General features: G+C 46.0%; 1 protein-coding gene across 5 annotated transcripts in view; it reads left to right on the forward strand.

Moving 5' to 3' along the window:
- The first annotated feature begins 4,135 nt into the window (after window positions 1-4,135).
- MTMR1 (myotubularin related protein 1) overlaps window positions 4,136-18,367 on the forward strand; it is a 77,185-nt gene continuing 62,953 nt past the window's right edge. For 2 of the 5 annotated variants that reach the window (XM_027097946.1, XM_027097948.1), the window contains exons 1-2: window positions 4,136-4,459; window positions 10,137-10,242. In XM_027097946.1, the coding sequence (XP_026953747.1) occupies window positions 4,293-4,459; window positions 10,137-10,242 (273 nt within the window). In that variant the 5' untranslated portion in view covers window positions 4,136-4,292. The remainder of the gene's footprint in view (window positions 4,460-10,136; window positions 10,243-18,367) is intronic. The other 3 variants (XM_027097950.1, XM_027097949.1, XM_027097951.1) reach the window with 3 other exon arrangements.

Genomic DNA, 18,367 nt, shown 5'->3' on the forward strand with positions numbered 1-18,367 from the left:
CAAACGTATGCAGGCATCGAACTGAATTCTGCCTCTCTTGCATTCCCACTGAATAGCCTTAGCTTTGCCTTCTGCAATGAAATAGAATAATCTCTTCCTGGGACAGCCCTTCCAGTAAGTTGGAATCATATCTATTTCTGATAGTATAACAGGTTTTTCCTAACTATAGTCATAGTACTTTCTGATCTATTTTTGATAATGCAGCAAAGCTTCTCCTTACAGTTTTGGGGAAGGAATAATACTCAAAAGTTTGAAAATCTGTTGACCAGTATCTCATCACTTGCAGCCTTCTACAGAATGCAGCTGTCAGTCATGTGGACAGCTCATGTGGCATTTGGGAGCATTAGGCAAAGGCAGGACTATATAAAGGGAATGCTCTTAAAATACAGGAATTGATTACAGGGTATATACACCTCTGACTGGAGGACATAGCCATTGGTGGCCATTGAAGTAAAATCTGGGGACACCCAAAGGAAATAAATATATGCAGCATGCAGCACAAACACATCCGCAGGAAAACCTAATGGTTGAAATAGATTGCAGTCAAATTCTTTTAGGTTCACAGAATCACTAAAGCATGCTGCCGGAATACCAATTTTTGAAATGAGTCTAATACTCTGGCATCTACTGGTAGATTTATAACTTAGTTAAGGAATTATTAGTAAAGTCTTTTGTATTAAACATGTCTGGAAGATGAAAGATCAGCAAAACAAAGTATTCCCATTTCCTCATGAGGCTCAGATTCAGATACGGTTTATTCCTTATTTGCAATAATTCGTCATTTAAAAGCAAAGGCGATAACGTATTTAAACCATATAGGGTAGCTAAATGCTTAGTATTTAAACCATGTAAGGTAGCTAAAATGTTTAGACATGACCATTAAGATTTAGTTTGTTTTGCTAGTAGTTACGGAGAACACGGCTTATTCATTTATAGTGGTTAATACGTATGTGCTTCTGAAATGGACTGTTCCACAGTGCAGTCCACATAAATTACAAAAGCAAGTTGTTCATCTCATTTCGGGAGCTTTATGTCACAAACCTGTATTAGAAAGAACCCTGGTCGGGACGTGTGGGGACCTGCTTCTTGGCTGGAAGATGTGAGGCCCTCCCAGCACCCCCTCGAGAGGCCCGGGAGGAGGCTTTAGTGTCCGCCTGCTCAGTGAGGGTACGGACTGCACGTTCTCGAAGATCCTTACAAGTCAAACAGCCCTTGTCAGAAACACATTTTCCTCACTTATGCACATACAGTATTTATGGTAGAAGATGGCATTGGCCCTTGTGTATTAGTTTCGTGTTTCTGCTGTGAGAAATCACCACAAACTTAGTGGTGATTTATTATCTTCCCCACACATTTATTCTCTTACAGTTCTGGAGGTCCAAAGTCTTAAATTAGCCTCCCTGGCGTAAAGTCAAGGTGTCAGCAGGGCTGCGTTCCTTCTGGCAGCTCTAGAGGCGAATCCTCTCCTTGCCTTTTCCAGCCTCTAGTGGCCGCCTGCTTTCCCGGAGTCGTGGCCGCTTCCTCTGTGTCTAACGCCAGCAGCACAGCACCTTCAAATCTCTCAGCTCGGACTCTTCCGCCTCCCTTGTTGACATTTAAAGGGCCCTAGCGGACTCCCCTGGCGGTCCGGTGGTTATGGCTCCGCGCTTCCACTGCAGGGGACACAGGTTTGATTCCTGGTCGGGGAACTAAGATTCCCCGCGTGGCCAAAAAAAGAAAAAGGAAAAAAGGACCTTGGTGATTATATTGGGCCCCTCTGGATAACCTAGGCTGCTCTCCCCACCTCAGAGTCAGAGAATCAGCAACCTTAATGCCCCCTTGCTGTGTAAGGTAACACAACAGGTTCCAGGCATTAGGATGTGGACATCTGGGGAGGCTATGATGCTGCTACCACACCTCAGTCCGTGTTGGCAGATGATGGTGGGCCTGCAAGCTGAGAGGTCGGACGCACTCTCCTGTTACCAGCTATACAGTGACTCACAATTAGGGAAACAACTAGCTCAATTCATTTTGTTACATCTCAGGCGATATTTAGACTTAAGAGTTGCCTCTGACTTTATTCCCTATTTCTATCCTCGCATCTATCTAAAGCCAGACCATGTACTTTCAACCCCCTTGGTCCCTGAATGGAAGAAAGGGAGATATTTACTGGGGGCATATGTGCCAAACTCTGTACTATTTAGCCTCCCCACAACCTTATAAAATTGATAGGCTTGGTTTTTTAGGGGTTTTTTGTTTGTTTTGGGTTTTTTTGGGGGGTCGTTTTATAGATGAGACTAAGAACCACAAGTGGGTTTTTTTTAGACAATATTTTCGATAGTATTTTTTTAGACAGTATTTATCAACAAATACTGTCTACTATGACCCAGACCTGTGTCAGCTGATCTTTGTTGGGAAACAAAACTGAGTAAAACAGTGGCCTCCTTTGAAGTGTCTGACCTAGTAGGAAGATAGTTCAGTTAACTGGTAATTCCCATGCAGGGTGCACCCTGCTCTAATAGAGGCAGATTGGGGGGCTTTGGGGCCAAGATAGGGGGTCAAGGAGGAACTTCTTGGGAATGCGGTCAGAACTGAGTCTTCTTAGTTAAATAGGAGTTCGGTGATGTCAGGGGAATGTACATTCGAACCACAGTGGGATACCACCCCACACCCACATATTGGCAAACCTTTTAAAAGTCTGGCAGGGCTTCCCTGGTGGTGCAGTGGTTAAGAATCCACCTGCCAATGCAGGGGGCACGGGTTCGAGCCCTGGTCCAGGAAGATCCCACCTGCCACAGAGCAACTAAGCCCGTGCGCCACAACTACTGCAGCTGTGCGCCTAGAGCCGCAACAAGAGAAGCCACCGCAATGAAGAGTAGACCTGGTTCACGGCAACTAGAGAAAGCCCACACACAGTAACGAAGACCCAATGCAGACAAAAAAAAAAAAAAAAAGGCACTAATTCCATCATTTCAGTGCCCTAGCCTTATGATCTTATGACCTAATCACCTCCCAAAGGCCTCATCTCCAAATACCTCAATACCAATTTGAGAGTTAGGGCTTCAATATAAATGGTGGAGGTGGCGGGAGAGACACAAACATTCAGTCTATAATAGTGGGTTAAACATTTGATTTAGTAATTTTGGAAAACCAGAAGCCTGCAAGAGGTGGGTCTCCAGTGTATTTGGAGATCTTCCCTTCCTTCCTCCCAGCTCTCCTCACCCTGTCACCCTTTCACCCCAGGCTCATCCCCTCGTGGGTGTTAGGATGGCTGCTGGGGTTTCAGGCATCACATGCTCACAGTTCAGTTGGAAGTTATTAAGCTGGGAGGGCAGGATGGGTTTGGGATGGGAACTAGTTACTCCTTGTCTACAGGTCTGCCTTTTATCAGGATGGAAGCATTCCCTTTATATTTCACTGGCCAGACTTGGGTCATAGGTCATACTCAGGGCAATCACAGGCAAAGGGGCTTAGCCATGATTCCCATCCCCGTCCCCAACTAAATCAGGGGTGGGTTGAGAGGGGATGAGCCCGTTGGATATGCAAACCCTAACACAATGAGCAGGGAAATAAATACTGAACAGGAATCAAATGTCCTAAATGCCTTTATCATCAGCTACTGCCCTGATTTTCACAAGCCGTGATTCAGCTGACAGAAGTTAAATGTTACTGTTAATATAAAGCAAGGGCGGAAGTTCCGAGGGCGGTACCAGAACACTTGGTTGCCCTACAGACGGCTGGGTAAGAACGGGGTGAGGAGGGGTTGTAAAATGTGTGGGATTGCTCGGGGTTGGACACGTCAAGACCAGGGAGGTCCAGGGGGCCTGGGCTTCTCCCACCGCCAAACTTTTCTGGGAAGGAAAACTGAGGGAAAACAAATCACGCTGAGTAGTTGAATTTCCCTGAACTTTTTTTTTTTTTAACCCTGCATCTCTAATGTCAGTATGATAGTTTCCCGAGCAGAGCACGTTCTTTCTGCATAATCCATTGGTGGATTTCGACCCCAAGTGGCTGAGGACGTGCCCGGTCGCCCGGGCCCTACCTCGCCGGCTCGCGGGCCGGGCGCCCAGGTGGGGTTCGGGCGGGGCGGCGGGGGGGGCACCCGGCTCCCGGCCGCGCGCCGCCCTCCCCGCCCCCCACCCCACGCGCGAGGCCTTGTGGGTAACGCGGGGCGCCAGGTGACAGCTAATGGCGGCGGCCGCCTGAGTCGGGCGGGCGGCAGATTGGGGCCGCCAGAGGCGCGCGGCTGGACCTTCCGGGGCGCCACTCCCCTCCCGACGGCGGCTTCCCCGCGGCAGAGGGTTCAGCGCGCCATGGACAGGCCGGCGGCGGCGGCGGCGGCGGCGGCGGCGGCGGCGGCGGGGGGCGGCGAGGGCGGCGGGGGCCTGGGCCCGGGGCCGGCGGGCGGCAGGAGGCCCCCTCGGGTCGTGGGGGCCCCCGCCGCCGGCTCCCGGCAGCCCAGCGTGGAGACCCTGGACAGGTAAGCGGGGCCCGGCCGCCGCGGCCTTCCGGTCCCCGATTCCCGAGGGCCCCGCGCGAGGCCCGGCTGCCCCTTCCCCGCGCGCCGGGCCGAGGCCAAGCTGGGGCGTCCCCCTCCCGCGTCCCCTCCGGAGCCCCGGGAACCCCCGCCTGGTCCCCGGGGCCCGCACCTGGCTCACTTCCGCCTCGCGCCGAAGCTCCCCGCACCCCGAGGGGCTTCACAGCTGTCAAACCGTGTCCCAGGCCGCCTCCTACTGCACCTTAGAGCCACCTGGGCAGCCCTTGCCCCGGCCACGAATCGTTTGGGAGGAAATTTCACCCCGGCGCCCCTTTTTAGCGTGCCCTTGCCTCGTGTGGTCTGAAGACCCAAATCCCGCCGCCGCTGCTTGGGGTCTTTGATGCTGGGGTTGGTAGGGGCAGTTGGAGGGCGGCACCCCGTGGGTGTCGGGCTGGCGCAGATAGAGACAAAGATACCCTCATTTGAAAAGCTGGGATGGAAAACTTCCAAACTGCTCCCTATTCGAGAACACATCATCGTTTACTTTCAGTTCTTCACACTTTGAAGGAACCGGTTCATTGTTTTCACAAACACGTAAGGCTACTGCTTCTTAGGCAGTCCGAGAACGAAGATGAATCAGTTAGAAGCACAAACCGACCAGATCCAACTGGGAGGGCCACCCTGACACTCGGGACAAGGGGTGGGTGATCCCATAGCCTGGAATATGCAGCTTTTCCACATCTTGGCCATTTCGCTGACGCTAAAGTGCAATTAGGCGAGACATACTGTTGTAACGCCACTGGGTCAGTTTCAGATGCTGGTTCCTGCCTCTTAGTCACACCCCTGAGCTGAACTTTTGGGAGTTTCCAAAGGCAGAGGAACAACAAGAAACATTCCCTTTGTTTCTACCTCAGTGTAATTACAATGTATTTTAATGAAATAATTACCCAAGTCGTCAGCTTCACTGAAAACTAATCACAGCCAAGACAGTACGTGCACTGGACAGGGTTTCACTCATCTGCAGATACTCTGCAGTGTATGAGGGCTTGGAGAGTCAGAGAATAATGCCCGACGGCTTTTGCTCTCTGGCTTACCATCGAGTGGAGGATACAAACAAACCAGCCATTGAAATCAAGTGTGATAAGTGCCAGGGTGGAGGTGCGCTTGGAAGTGCTCTGGATGTGGTGTGCGTGGGAATCATCTGAGAAGCTTTTTAAGAACTCCAGGTGGCCAGACCCCAGTCCTGAGGCTTCTGATTTAGGAGGTTTGGGTGAGGCCCAGGAGTTAGAATTTTTCAAAAAGACTCCGCAGCCTCAGTTGTGATCCACTGCACTGCGGTATACGGAGGTGGGATATTCGCTTCAGTTTTTAGTGGCGGGACGGGGGCAGGGGACGCTTTTTGGCCACAGGAGTGGAACGTGCAGCCATGTGGGCTGGATGCTGGATGTGGGGAACTGATAATAGAGAAGACTTGCGGGAAGGCAGGAGTTAGATCCTGAAGGGGCCCGTGTTCCTTCCAAGGAATTGTGCCCTTGTCTTCTGGGCCGATGCTTCTCTGCTCAGTTCTGTATAACCTGAGTCAGGATCACCTCCAGTGCTTGATTGAAATGCAGACTCTTGGATCCCACCCTAAATCTAATCCACCATCTCCTGGGTAGAGCCTGAAATTCTGCATTTTTAATAACCACCTTAGCTATAAGTAGGGTGGGCTTTGTGGTCTCTTTGGCACCAGATGGTACAGGGTACTGGTCGAGCCAGTGTAATTATCAGTAGCATCCTTCTGCAACTCACAATAGTGTCTTGGTTTGGATGAGAAATTATATGGTCACCCTAGTTATGGGGGGCACAAAAGGATTTCTATCAGGGAAGCTACAGGATGGGGTAGGCATTTGAGAACAATTGCTGTGCAGTAGTGTTGTGAATGGACTGCAGGTGGGCCGTCTCACTGAGTTGGGTTAAGTTGGTTGTGGAAATGCTAATCTCTCAGTCATTTATTCTGCAGATATGAGTGCCTGCTCTGTGTCCGGCACTGTGTTAGGCTTGAGGATACAGCAGGGAACACACACACACAAATCCCCGCCCTCTTGGAGCATCTTTTTAGTGCGAGAGAGAGACAAAAGAACACGTCAAATGTGTTCTGTGTTAGGTGCTGGGGGAGAAAAGTCAGCTGGGAGCGGGTAGGAAGTGGTGGGGCTGTGCACTCTGGGGAGTGGTTGGAATTTTGTGCCGGGTGGTCAGGGAGAGCCTAGTTGAGAAAGGTGGCCTTTGAGTCACACCCCAGAAAAGGTGAGGGGCCTACTCATGCACATATCCAGGTGGCAGCACAGGCCTGCGCTCCCTGAGGCGGGAGGGGGAGCCAAGGGTTCAAGAGTCAGCCAGGAGACCAGTGTCACCAGCAGGGAGGGAGCTAGGGAGACAGCAGTAGAGGACAAGCTCAGAGAGGTCACAGGGGCAGATGGTGTGGATTTCAGGATGCTCTCCATGGCTGCTGTGTGGACAACGCACCGGAAGGGGAAGGAGTAGAATCAGGGTCTAGCAGGTGGGAGGCTGTCGCAGTTATCAAGGCAAGAGAGGATGGTGGCTGCGACCGGAGCCGTGGGCTGGAGGAAGGGAGAAGTGATCCGATTCAAGCTATCATTTGAAGAAAATCTGCAGGGTAGAGCCAGTAGGGTTTGTGAAGATTGGTTGTCGGGTAGGAGAGAAGAAGAATCAAGGACAATCCCAATGTCTTCGGCTTGCGGAAAACGATGTTGCTGAGATGGAGAAGCCTCTATGTGGAGCGGGGTTAGGAAGTTAGCAGGCTCTCAGCCCTGGTTGTAACAGTAATGAGATGTCAGTTGGATTTCCCAGAGCAGATGTCAAAGAGGCAGTTGGTTTATTTAAGCCTGGAGTTCAGGGGTGGTGTCTGGGCTGGAGTCACCAGCATAGAGGTGGGGCTTAAATTCATAAGGTGGGAGAACACCGACAGATGATGGGCGTGTGGAAAAGGTAATTGGAATAGGGATGGGCAAGGTGCATTCTTACGATATTTAGCAGATAGGAGTGATGAGACTCGGTGAGCATTCAGATGTGAGAGCCAAGTGGGGAGTGGGCTCCAAGGTAAACCCCAGCTTTGGGCCCTGGGGCCCCTGGATGAGGCTGTGCCTTTCCCTGACTTAGGAGACGTGAGGGCTGGAGGAGCAGTTTGATGCTGGTCTAGACCCGTGGAGCCGGCAGGGTCTCTGGGACCGACTAGTGGAGCTGTCTCATGGGATCCTCGGCGTCCAGATCGGGGGAGTCCGGGCTGGAGAAACAAAGCTGGGAGCTCCCAGACTGCAAGTGATTGTTGCCACCAGGAGTGTGGAGGGAGACTGCACTGACTAAAGAGCAGAGAGGGGAGAGGAGACGTGGCCTTCCTCCTCAGTCCCGTCGTTGTGACCGGCTCTGGTTCACGTTCTTCTTTTAAGAGACCCCCAGAGTAGACCCTGGCTCTGCAGCTGTGGCTCAGCCGTGGACCGTGGGCCCTCCCCTCTCTTCTGAATATCGTACTTCTCTTAATGCTGATGGAGCTGTGGGCCTGTGATAGGATGTGGCTCGCTCAAGGTCACGGAGCTAGCTGGTGACAGAAACAGGACCCGGAGCCAGGCCTCCTGTCTACCAGCCCACCGTGCCACACTGTTTATAACTCTGTTGACCAGGATGCTTCTGGTTGCAGGTACCAAAATCACAAATCATTCTAGCTCCAGCCAAAAAGGAAGTGTGTTGGCTCCCATCACTGCTGCAGCCAGGGTGAAAGATGGCCGCAGGCACATTCAGAGCCAGAGTTGCAAACAGTGTGGATGAGGCTTCCCATCTCTGTTTTCTTCATGTCTTACTCTCTATCTCTGTGGGTTCCTCGAGGTGGTGGATGTGGAGAGTGGCCTCCGCCAGTGCTGGGGGCGGGTCTACACAGCTCCGGGTCCAAGAGGAAAGCTTGGGGTCACTCCCCTCCAAGTGGAGCAGAATCCTATGAAATGCGGAGGGGCAGCTCCCTACCGTGGAGAGAAGGGTCCTCATTAGAAGGAAGGGGAACGGAAGCTAGAGGATAACAGCAGCCCCCTCCAACCCACCCCGTCCGCAGTGGGTGAACAGGTGGGTTCCTGCTGTTAGATTTGTGCTCAGGCCCAGGTGCTGGCAGAGGAAAAGGCAGCTTGGCAAGAAAAGTATGGGAGAACCGGACAATAAAGGTGCCTTAGCATTTAAGAGGAAACTAATATCCCTCCCTTTCCCCTCCTTCTTCCTCTTAGTTATTAATTGTGGTAAATAGAGTCTTGGTGTATGACAGGAATGTCTGCCCATTCAGCGAATGTTTGGACTTATATTTTCGGCCCCACAGATAACTACTATAGGCTGTCCTGGTCAGAGAATGCAATTTAGGTCGCTCGTAGAGCACATCAGATGTCTTTATTTCACTAGTTACGTTATTTCACACACTGCCTAGGGATTCCAGGTTTTTTTAATCCTTCCAGTACACGAGTGTGGATTTAATTAGTGATGAGATTTTCAAAGGTCTGGAACACTGTTTACAGTGAAAGCCACCTGCAAGGTAAACTTTCATAAGTATCTTTTGCCCTTTTACTTGATTTCTTCAGTGCTTTCATGAGTTGAGAGAGGAGCCTGGCCTCTGGAGGCAATTTTTAATTCCCTCAGTGCTTACTTTGCTTACGTGGTCCTTTAAGTCAGATGAGCACAGCCCGACCACTTACCAGCTGTGTGACCTTAGTCAAACGCTAGAGCCTTAGTTTTCTCCTCTGTAAGGTGGGTCACTGTGAGGCTCGGGTGAGGCTGTGTGCAGAAATGTGTTGAACATTTGAGAGCAGCGCACAAGCGCGAGATGCCATTTTCTCTGCGTCCTTGTGTTCTCGTATAAGGCAGTGGCTAGCATCTGTAGCGCGGGCCTCTGTTTTGCCCTGTGGTTCGGTGAGTTGGTCGCCGTTGGTGGTACCATATCCTGGAAGGACAGCCCCACCACTTTCTGATGGGCCATGTCGCCACTGCACCTCAATTTTCTCATCCCAGAAACCTGTTGGCTCGTCCCCGTTCTGCCTTCTTATCACATGTGGTTGTCAGGCTCTGATATCATAATGGACTGGAAAAGCCTTTTGTAAGTTGTCAGAGCACTTACAGAAATGTAAGGCGGCATTATTACTACACACAGGACTTTTCTAGTCTGTTCTTTTTAAAATCATACAATCAGCTTTGCTCCATTAAGAGTCACTTTGATTCACTTGAAATTACATCGTTTTCTAGATTTAAAACCACCAGCATGAAAGTGATAGCATTTTTGAAAAGCATATGCTGTAAGATAAATATTTCACTTTAGAATTAATTTTCTACTTACATTAAGAATAGTCACTCTATATAATTGTAATTGAGTGATATTTTATTAAATGCTAGAAAATAACATATTTAACTGTCTGAGGTCTAGAATCTTAACCTTAAAATAAATTGGTTGATTCATTTCAAATCAACCTGGAACCTAATCTTACTTCCTAGTGGTCAGTCGATATTTCAGTTCTTACATTAAATGTAAAGGTAACTAAACAGTCTAATTAAAGTTCATTCTTTAAAAAAAGAAATGTACATATATCCCTAGTCAGTGCTCAGTTTTCTCACTCAGAGGCTATGTCTTAAAATATTTTAATTGCACTATTTCTTTTAGTCCTACAGGATCACATGTTGAATGGTGTAAACAGCTTATAGCTGCTACAATTTCTAGTCAGATTTCAGGTTCAGTGACATCAGAAAATGTATCCAGAGATTACAAGGTAAGCGGAATTGAGTCCTTAATTCATTTTCAATATCCTAAGTAGCCAAGAAGCATTGCAGTTTTAATTCGAGTGAGACTTTGGCCCCTTGAATGCTCACCGGCCATTTGCTTGGGAACAAGGGTGAAAGATTCTCTGTTGTTAGAGATCTGAACTTTAGAAGAGACATTTTTACCAGGATCTAGTATATGTGATCATAGTTTTATAATTGAGAGGAAAAGCTGACTTTCAATTATGATCATTCTTTTAAAACTCCAGATCCATTTTATTATATATTATATTTTTAGATTTGATTATAATAAATGCCTATATTTTCTTTATTAGTATTCTGAATTTCAGAAAATATCTGATAGTATTTCCCTAACTTCACAATTTGTTTCTGTATTTATGTACTACCTATGGGTTTTCAGCATTAATATGTGATACTAGAATGCAAAAAACTTGCAAAATCTCAAGAATGTTGTATGGGCAGCCTCATTTTTTAGTCCTTATTGAATTGAGAAATCTCTTCTTGTTTATTTTAAAAGTTGGATTCCCTGCTTATTCTAAAGTTAAGAGTGATAAGCTCCTTGTCAGCAGAGACTGGGGCTCTTTTTCTCACCACTGCTCCCCCAGCACGATCCTGGAACGTAACAGGTGCTCAATAAATTCTTGTTGAATCAATTAACAAATAAAACGCTTGCGTGCTCCATCTTTGTTAAGGCTAAAGACTAACTTTGTTTTAATGTCAAGAAACTATTAACAGGTACATTAAGTGAAACCATGTCTACATTTCAGTAGTACAGTTTACTTGAATTGAGGATTCAGTTTATTATAGTCATTTTTGCCCACTAGTAAGAGAGAATAGATTTTCACAGGTATGTATGAATGACATTTTAGTATCCTGTCCTACCCTAGGTCAATGGCTCTCAAAATCATAGTCCTTGCCAGGCATCAAATCTTACGAAGAGTTCAAGAGCTACGATAACGATCTTAAGTCATTCTTAATAGCTGTCCATGTTGAAGGGCTCTAGCCTCACTTCCTCTTTAGCCGTCCTGTAACAAGTGCAGAAACTGACTCCAGAGGCTGTGTAATTGAGATTTGGCTATGGTGCTGGACTTGCTTCGTCCAAGCCATTGGATGCTGTTGCTTATGCCTCCCAGAGGAAAGCATGGCTGGAGATGAACAGAAGTTGGATAGTATGGCCAGCCAGAAGAGTGGCAGTATAGTTCTTGATAGTTTTCTCTGCTATCTGGTTTTCATGTTTGCCCACGTAGGAGGAGCTGGGGCTCCTGTTCCTCAGAACCTGACTGGGCAAAACGTGACTGCTGTTTCCAGGTGGCAGAAGCGTTTGCTGCATCACCTGTGCCTGAGCGGCTGATCACTGGGCAGCTGCCGACCCCACTGGTCCCAGGCGCCCTCTTGCCCCACGTTAGCGGAGAAACTGCCCTACTGAGTGGAGAGGCTCAAGGACCCATATTGGCAGAGAATAGCTCTTAGACCTCAGATTGATTTTCTTTATGGACAATTATGTGTTAACTGTAAGGTTTTCATTATGGTTGAATAGTTGTTAGTGCTGTGTGGGTTCTAGAAAAGGATGGTGACTGTGTGCATAGCTGTCTAACCTCTACATTAATAGATCAGACTGAATCTATGCTTTAACATGAAGCAACTAAGGTTTTTAAAAAAAATTTTTAGTTTATTTACGAATTTTGTATAGCAGAATTAGCTCGTGTTGGAATGGTTTAACAGATGGTATTCAGAGAAAAAGAAGGCTTTTCTATATTTTGTAAATTGAATTTTAAGTACCTACATCAGATCATTGCTAAAGCTTTAGATGAATTATTGTAAGAGAGCATTTTTTAATCATTGTCTTTGTTAGATTCGCCCTGTAACCAAGTCTGCAAATTTGGTGTTAAATTTATAATTCAGTTGTTATGTTTTCTTCAAGGAGAGAGTTCTTTTAAATAATAAAAGAATAAAATGTTTCTAAACCACAGATAATTTTACATGCTATGTATAAAGTAGTTCTTAGAGTCAGGGTAACCAGCGTGGGCCTTTGGGACACCTTTTGCATGGGAGCCATGCATGGGGTTTGCCCTGAAGGTCCAGATACAATTCCTTGAGGATTTAATGTGCAGTCATCCGTTGATAATATTTGAAATTATATATTGTGCAAATATCTTATTTGAAATACACACTCAATTTGGGGGTTAATTTATTATAGGTTAAACTCAGCGTCAGTAATGAAATGGGAACAGATGTTTCTGTGGAGCAGAGCGCTTGCACCTCGATTTGGAGCGCCGTGTTCTCAGTTGTAGGCTGCGGCAGCATCCTCATCAGCCCTCTAGCACGTGCAGCACTCTATGGTTTTGTAATACTCTTTTGACATATCATCCATTTACTTCTTAAAACAACCCAGTAAGATGGCTTTTATTATAATCATCATTTAACAGATGAGGAAAGTAAGGCTCAGAGAGGTTAAGTGACTTGCTTAGTATCATGCAGTTAGACTTGGGGTTTGAACCCAAGTCATCCTATTGAAAAGCTAGAGTGATTTTTAAAATTTTGTACTGCCTACCTGTTCACTGTTTTTCAAAATGTGGCCCTTGGGTGTTCCCGCACCAGCACTCCCTGGGGTGCCTGCAGAAATGCAGCTTCCATGGTCCCCGTCCCCTCAGTGAATCAGAATCTCTGAAGGCGGGGAACAGTGTGTCTCATGCATTTCTTTCTTTCTTTTTTTTTTTTTGATGGTGTTTTGTTACTTATTTTTACAAGATTGGGATTATATCCTACACATTATTGTTAAATTTGCTTTTTTAAAATTGGAGTGTAATTGTTTTACAATGTTGTGTTGGTTTCTGCTGTACAATGAAGTGAATCAGCTATGTGTATACATATATTCCCTTACTCCTGGACCTCCCTCCCACCCCCGACCCCATCCTGCCCATCTAGGTCGTCACAGAGCACCGAGCTGAGCTCCCTGTGCTATACCACAGATTTCCATTAGCTACCTGTTTTACACGTGGTAGTGTATTTATGTTAAACCTAATCTCCCAATTCATCCCCTTCCACCCCTGTGTCCACACGTCCATTCTCTACATCTGCGTCTCTATTCCTGCCCTGGAAATAGGTTCATCTGTACCTTTTTTCTAGATTCCACATATATGCGTTAATATACAATATTTGTTTTTCTCTTTCTGACTTACTTCATTCTGTATGACAGACTCTAGGTCCATCCACATCTCTACAGATGACCCAATTTTGTTCCTTTTTATGGCTGAGTAATATTCCATTGTACATATGTACCACATTTTCTTTATCCATTCATCTGTTGGTGGACATTTAGGTTGTTTCCATGTCCTGGCTATTGTAAATAGTGCTGCAATGAACATTGGGGTACATGTGTCTTTTTGAATTATGGTTTTCTCAGGGTATATGCCCAGTAGTAGGATTGCTGGGTCATATGCTAGTTCTATTTTTGCTTTTTTAAGGAACCTCCATACTGTTCTCCATAGTGGCTGTATCACTTTACATTCCTACCAACAGTGTAAGAGGGTTCCCTTTTTTCCACACCCTCTCCAGCATTTATCGTTTGTAGATTTTTTGAAGATGGCCATTCTGACTGGTGTGAGGTAGATACCTCATTGTAGTTTTGATTTGCATTTCTCTAATAATTAGTGATGTTGAGCATCTTTTCACATGCTTCTTGGCCATCTGTATGTCTTCTTTGGAGAAATGTCTCTTTAGGTCTTCCATCCTCATGTATTTCATTCATTCATTCATTTAATTTTATTTTATTTCATTTTTGGCTGTGTCGGGTCTTAGTTGCAGCCCATGGGATCTTTGTTGCGGCATGTGGGATCCTCCACTGTGGTACACAGGCTCCTCATTGCAGCATGTGGGTTCCAGAGCCCGTGGGCTCTGTAGTTATGGCACGTGGACTCTCTAGTTGTGGCCTGCATGCTCAGTTGTTGCAGCGGGTGGGCTTAGTTGCCCCGCAGCATGTCGGATCTTAGTTCCCCGACCAGGGATCAAACCTGCGTCCCCTGCATTGGAAGGCAGACTCTTAACCACTGGACCACCAGGGAAGTCCCTGTTTATTTCGTACAATAAATTGTAAAAAGTTCAGCTTCCCTAGGTTTGTATCTGTTGAAATTGGTGATGAGACCATACATTTCTGGTACATTCCCACAAACCTGAATAATTAGCAACTCATGTTAGATTTTAGAGTACAATTGTTTTATTATTTACCCATGTCATAAATTGACAGTTAGCTTAGAGTCAGATCACCCAAGGTGTGGTAAGAATATCACTGTCATCACGTGAGATGAGTTTAGGTGATATGCCCATGGACATGTTTTAACAGTTATGTAATTATTTTAATGTGTAGTAGGAAACCTGGCACATCAGACTTGTGATTTAATGGGTATTATTGCTTAAAGCCAGGCGAAACATGAAAAAAAGAGTGGATTCAAAGTCAACATAAAGGGTTTCCCTGGTGGCGCAGTGGTTGAAAATCCACCTGCCAGTGCAGGGGACACGGGTTCGAGCCCTGGTCCGGGAAGATCCCACATGCCACGGAGCAAGTAAGCCCACACACCGCAACGAAGAGTAGCCCCCGCTCGCCGCAACCAGAGAAAAGCCTGCGCACAGCAACGAAGACCCAACGCAGCCAAAAATAAATTTAAAATAAATAAATAAAGTCAACATAAAGATAAATACTAATATTAGTACAGGTGATATGCATATAGCAAACCAGACTTGTAGAGGTGTTATATAAGATAACAGAAGTTTGGAAAACATTGTCCCTGTTGAAAGAGTAGATAGCTATTATGTGGATTATGGATTAACTAAATTAATAAATGTATGCCTTAATGCCAAGTCATCCTGAAGATTTACCTGATAATTAAGACTACTAGAAGAAATGTAATAAAATGTTTTGTTTGCCCACCCCCCTACTACTAACTCAGTTGCTTCCATTTTTAATGGGCTAAGAAAGAGTACAAATCGCTCTCTTGAATTTGTCAAAACATTTAAGAACAAGATCTGAATGTAATGTTCCAAAGATTAGATGAAAAAATACAGTTATAACTTGTAATGAAACATTTTTAGGAACTGCTAGCAGAAGTGACACAGTTGATCAGCTTCCATTGTTTGCAAAGCAGAACTAGGCCAAGAAGAGGGAACATGGTGTAGTACAGACGGTACTGGTTAGCTTTGTGACCTTGTATAACCTCTGAGTGTCTGTTTCCTTTTGTGTAAGGTTAAGAGAATTTGGATTAGATTTGAAGTCTCTAAATTCCTTTCTTTCTAGAACATTCTTCAATTCTGTTTTGTCCAAAAGGATTTGATTCTGGCCAGCCTTCAGGAAATTAGGACACTATAGTTTTAATGTGATCATACTCTTTCCTCTGGCTCCAACATCGTCGTCATCATCATCATCATCATCACCATCACCATCACCATCACCATCACCATCACCACCACCACCACCCCTCTGTCCCTCTCCTCCTGTTTCTCCTACTCTCATCCCTGCACACACATTAGCTAGATCTCTTCCATAAACATTCTGAAGAAAAAGGAGAAAATGGAGAGAGTCCTATACTAAATTTAATCATTTAATAGGTTAGTACAGTGATTAAACTCTGGATCCTAAACAAAAGTTTCCAGAAGATCTTTGGAGGGAAGTGGGATGCAGTGTGTGGGAAAGGCTTCATTATGCTTGAGCTTGGTCTTAGTTAATACTTCTTAAATTGAGTACTAGTCTAGAAGGAGGGAAGCTTGAGCACGATCTTTTCGAATCCATGACCATAGTCCACTGTTAATAGCTTGGCCTCGTGATCTGTTTATTAAATCAGAGTTTGCAAACACAGATGTCTGCAGGGTATAGCTAACAAGCTAAACAGACATGGCTGTGGAGAACTGGAGACTGCAGCATGTCCCCCTAAAAACAATTAAATTACAAAAACAACCCTGCTATTGCCTGTTGGAGCAATAGGCCTCCAGTTTGTAACCACTGTAATGTCAAAGTACTATCCTATGTCTCAGGATTACTTGTGGAGTAGAATTATTTCTTAAAAATATCAAGATTCGGGCTTCTGCTTCTGGAAAGATGGAGCAGATGTACTTTTTTCTTATTTTTCACTCTCAGTACAAATAAAAACCCTGGACGTTATCTATAAAATAGACGTAAGAATGCCTTGAAAGGTAGAGAGAAGAAGGCAGATGGGTTAGGGACCTTAGCACCTAAGGAACGACAGGGTGGTGCTATCCCTGGGTTATGTTTTTGCCATATATAACCCAGACTTGTTGCTGAAGAAGCCAGCAACCCAGAAATGCCAACGGGTACAGACAAGAAAAGCCTAGTCTCTCTAGCCAAAGGACAGGAAGGGGGCAGCCGAGTAGAAAGAAAACTTTTAGACACTAACCACTGTGCTCCGGCCCCACACCCACCCCGCCAGCAAGGCCAAGCGGGGAGGCTAGATTCCACTGTTGCGAGGCTGTAGCAAGGCACAGTGACCCCTGCAACTGTGGTGTCGGAGGCCTGGTGGAGAGTCAGGACTTTCACTACCGCCCACTGCAAGGAGGCCGCACCTCCACTGTGGTTACAGTGGTATCAGTCATGAGCACTCCTGCCACTGCCAGCTGGGCAGGTATGGGCGGAAGCCTAACTGGGAGCTAGAGCTCTCACCCCGACCCAGAAGTAACTAGGAGACCCCTGTCCTTGGATGGCAGCGTTGGCCAAGAGGGGAACCTGGACTCGTACCCACACCTGGCTGTAATGAGGCAGTGCTCACCGCCCCTCTTCTCCTGGAGCAGTGGCAGAGAAAGCAGCTGCAACAGGAGAGTTACATAAGACCCACACTCTATAGTATTCAAAATGGCCAGATTTCCACTGAAAGTCACTCATCATACCAAGAGCCAGAAAGATCTCAAACTGAATGAAAAAAGAGAATCAGTAGATGCCAAAACCGAGATGACACATGTTAGAATTACGTGAAAAAGGTTTTAAAGAAGCCATCATAAAACTGCTTCAATAAACAATTACAGATATGCTTGAAACAATGAAGACGTGGAAAGTGAGAGACAAGAAACAGGAAAGTTTCAGCAAGAAAATATGAGATAAGAACCAAATGGAAATTTAAAAAGTGAAAAATATGATAAAGAAACAAAAAACGAAACTAAACAAACAAACAAAACCACCAAACCCTCAGTGGATGGGTTCAACAGCAGAATAGAGAGGTCAGAGAAAAGAATTGGCTAACTCTTAAGGGAATTACACTGAGTAGAAAATGCCACTCCCAAGAGATCACATACTGTATGATTTCATTTGTGTAACAGTCTTCAAATGACAAAATTAGAGAAATAGAGAACAGATTAGTGATTGCCAGGGGCTAAGAAGGGGAGGGGCTGGGAGGGAAGTGGATGTGGCTATAAAAGGGCAACATTAGGTGGCGAGGAAATTGTTCTGCATCTTGGCTGTGTCAGTGTCCGGGTCCTTGCTCCGGTATTGTTCTATAGTTTTATAATGTGCCACCATCGGGGAAATTTGGTGACATGCTACACTGTACATGGAATCTCTTATTCTCACAACCACTTGTGAATCAAGTTATCTCAAAATTAGAAATTTAATTTTTAAAAAGTCAAGAGTTTTACAGACTGCTCAACGACTCTATATTGCATGTAGAATAAATTTTGATTAATATTTCTAACAACTCATGATATATCAGAAGTATTATTTAAATGGAGCATATAGTTATGCAAATAAAGATGTTAGAAACTGGTTAGTGAAAAGGGTATCAGCAATTATCCTGTACTAGTTCAATTGCAAGTATGCTCATCCCTTTTGTACATGGCAGTTGGGGCCAGCATGCTTCATTGAACAGCTCATTGGTCACATTTCCTGGAGGGCTTTAGAGAAGGAGAATGATTGCTTCAGGCTAGGGTTTGACAAGAGTCAGGCCAGGTTCAGGTGTGGCTTGTTTCCCAAAGACCAGGGTTGTATTTGGATGACTGGTTGAGATTTGTATTGGCCTGTCCTTGGCCTCTGGCTGCAGCCGGTGGTGAGGAATAAGTTGCGCAGACTCTTGCTTACTGAGGCCCCTGCAGCAAGTGGAGCCATCTCCTGACCCAGCAGGTCAA

The sequence above is a fragment of the Aethalodelphis obliquidens genome, unplaced genomic scaffold (assembly GCF_003676395.1).
Source record: "Aethalodelphis obliquidens isolate GAN/ISIS:26980383/991018 unplaced genomic scaffold, ASM367639v1 scaffold118, whole genome shotgun sequence".
Lineage (NCBI taxonomy): Eukaryota > Metazoa > Chordata > Mammalia > Artiodactyla > Delphinidae > Aethalodelphis > Aethalodelphis obliquidens.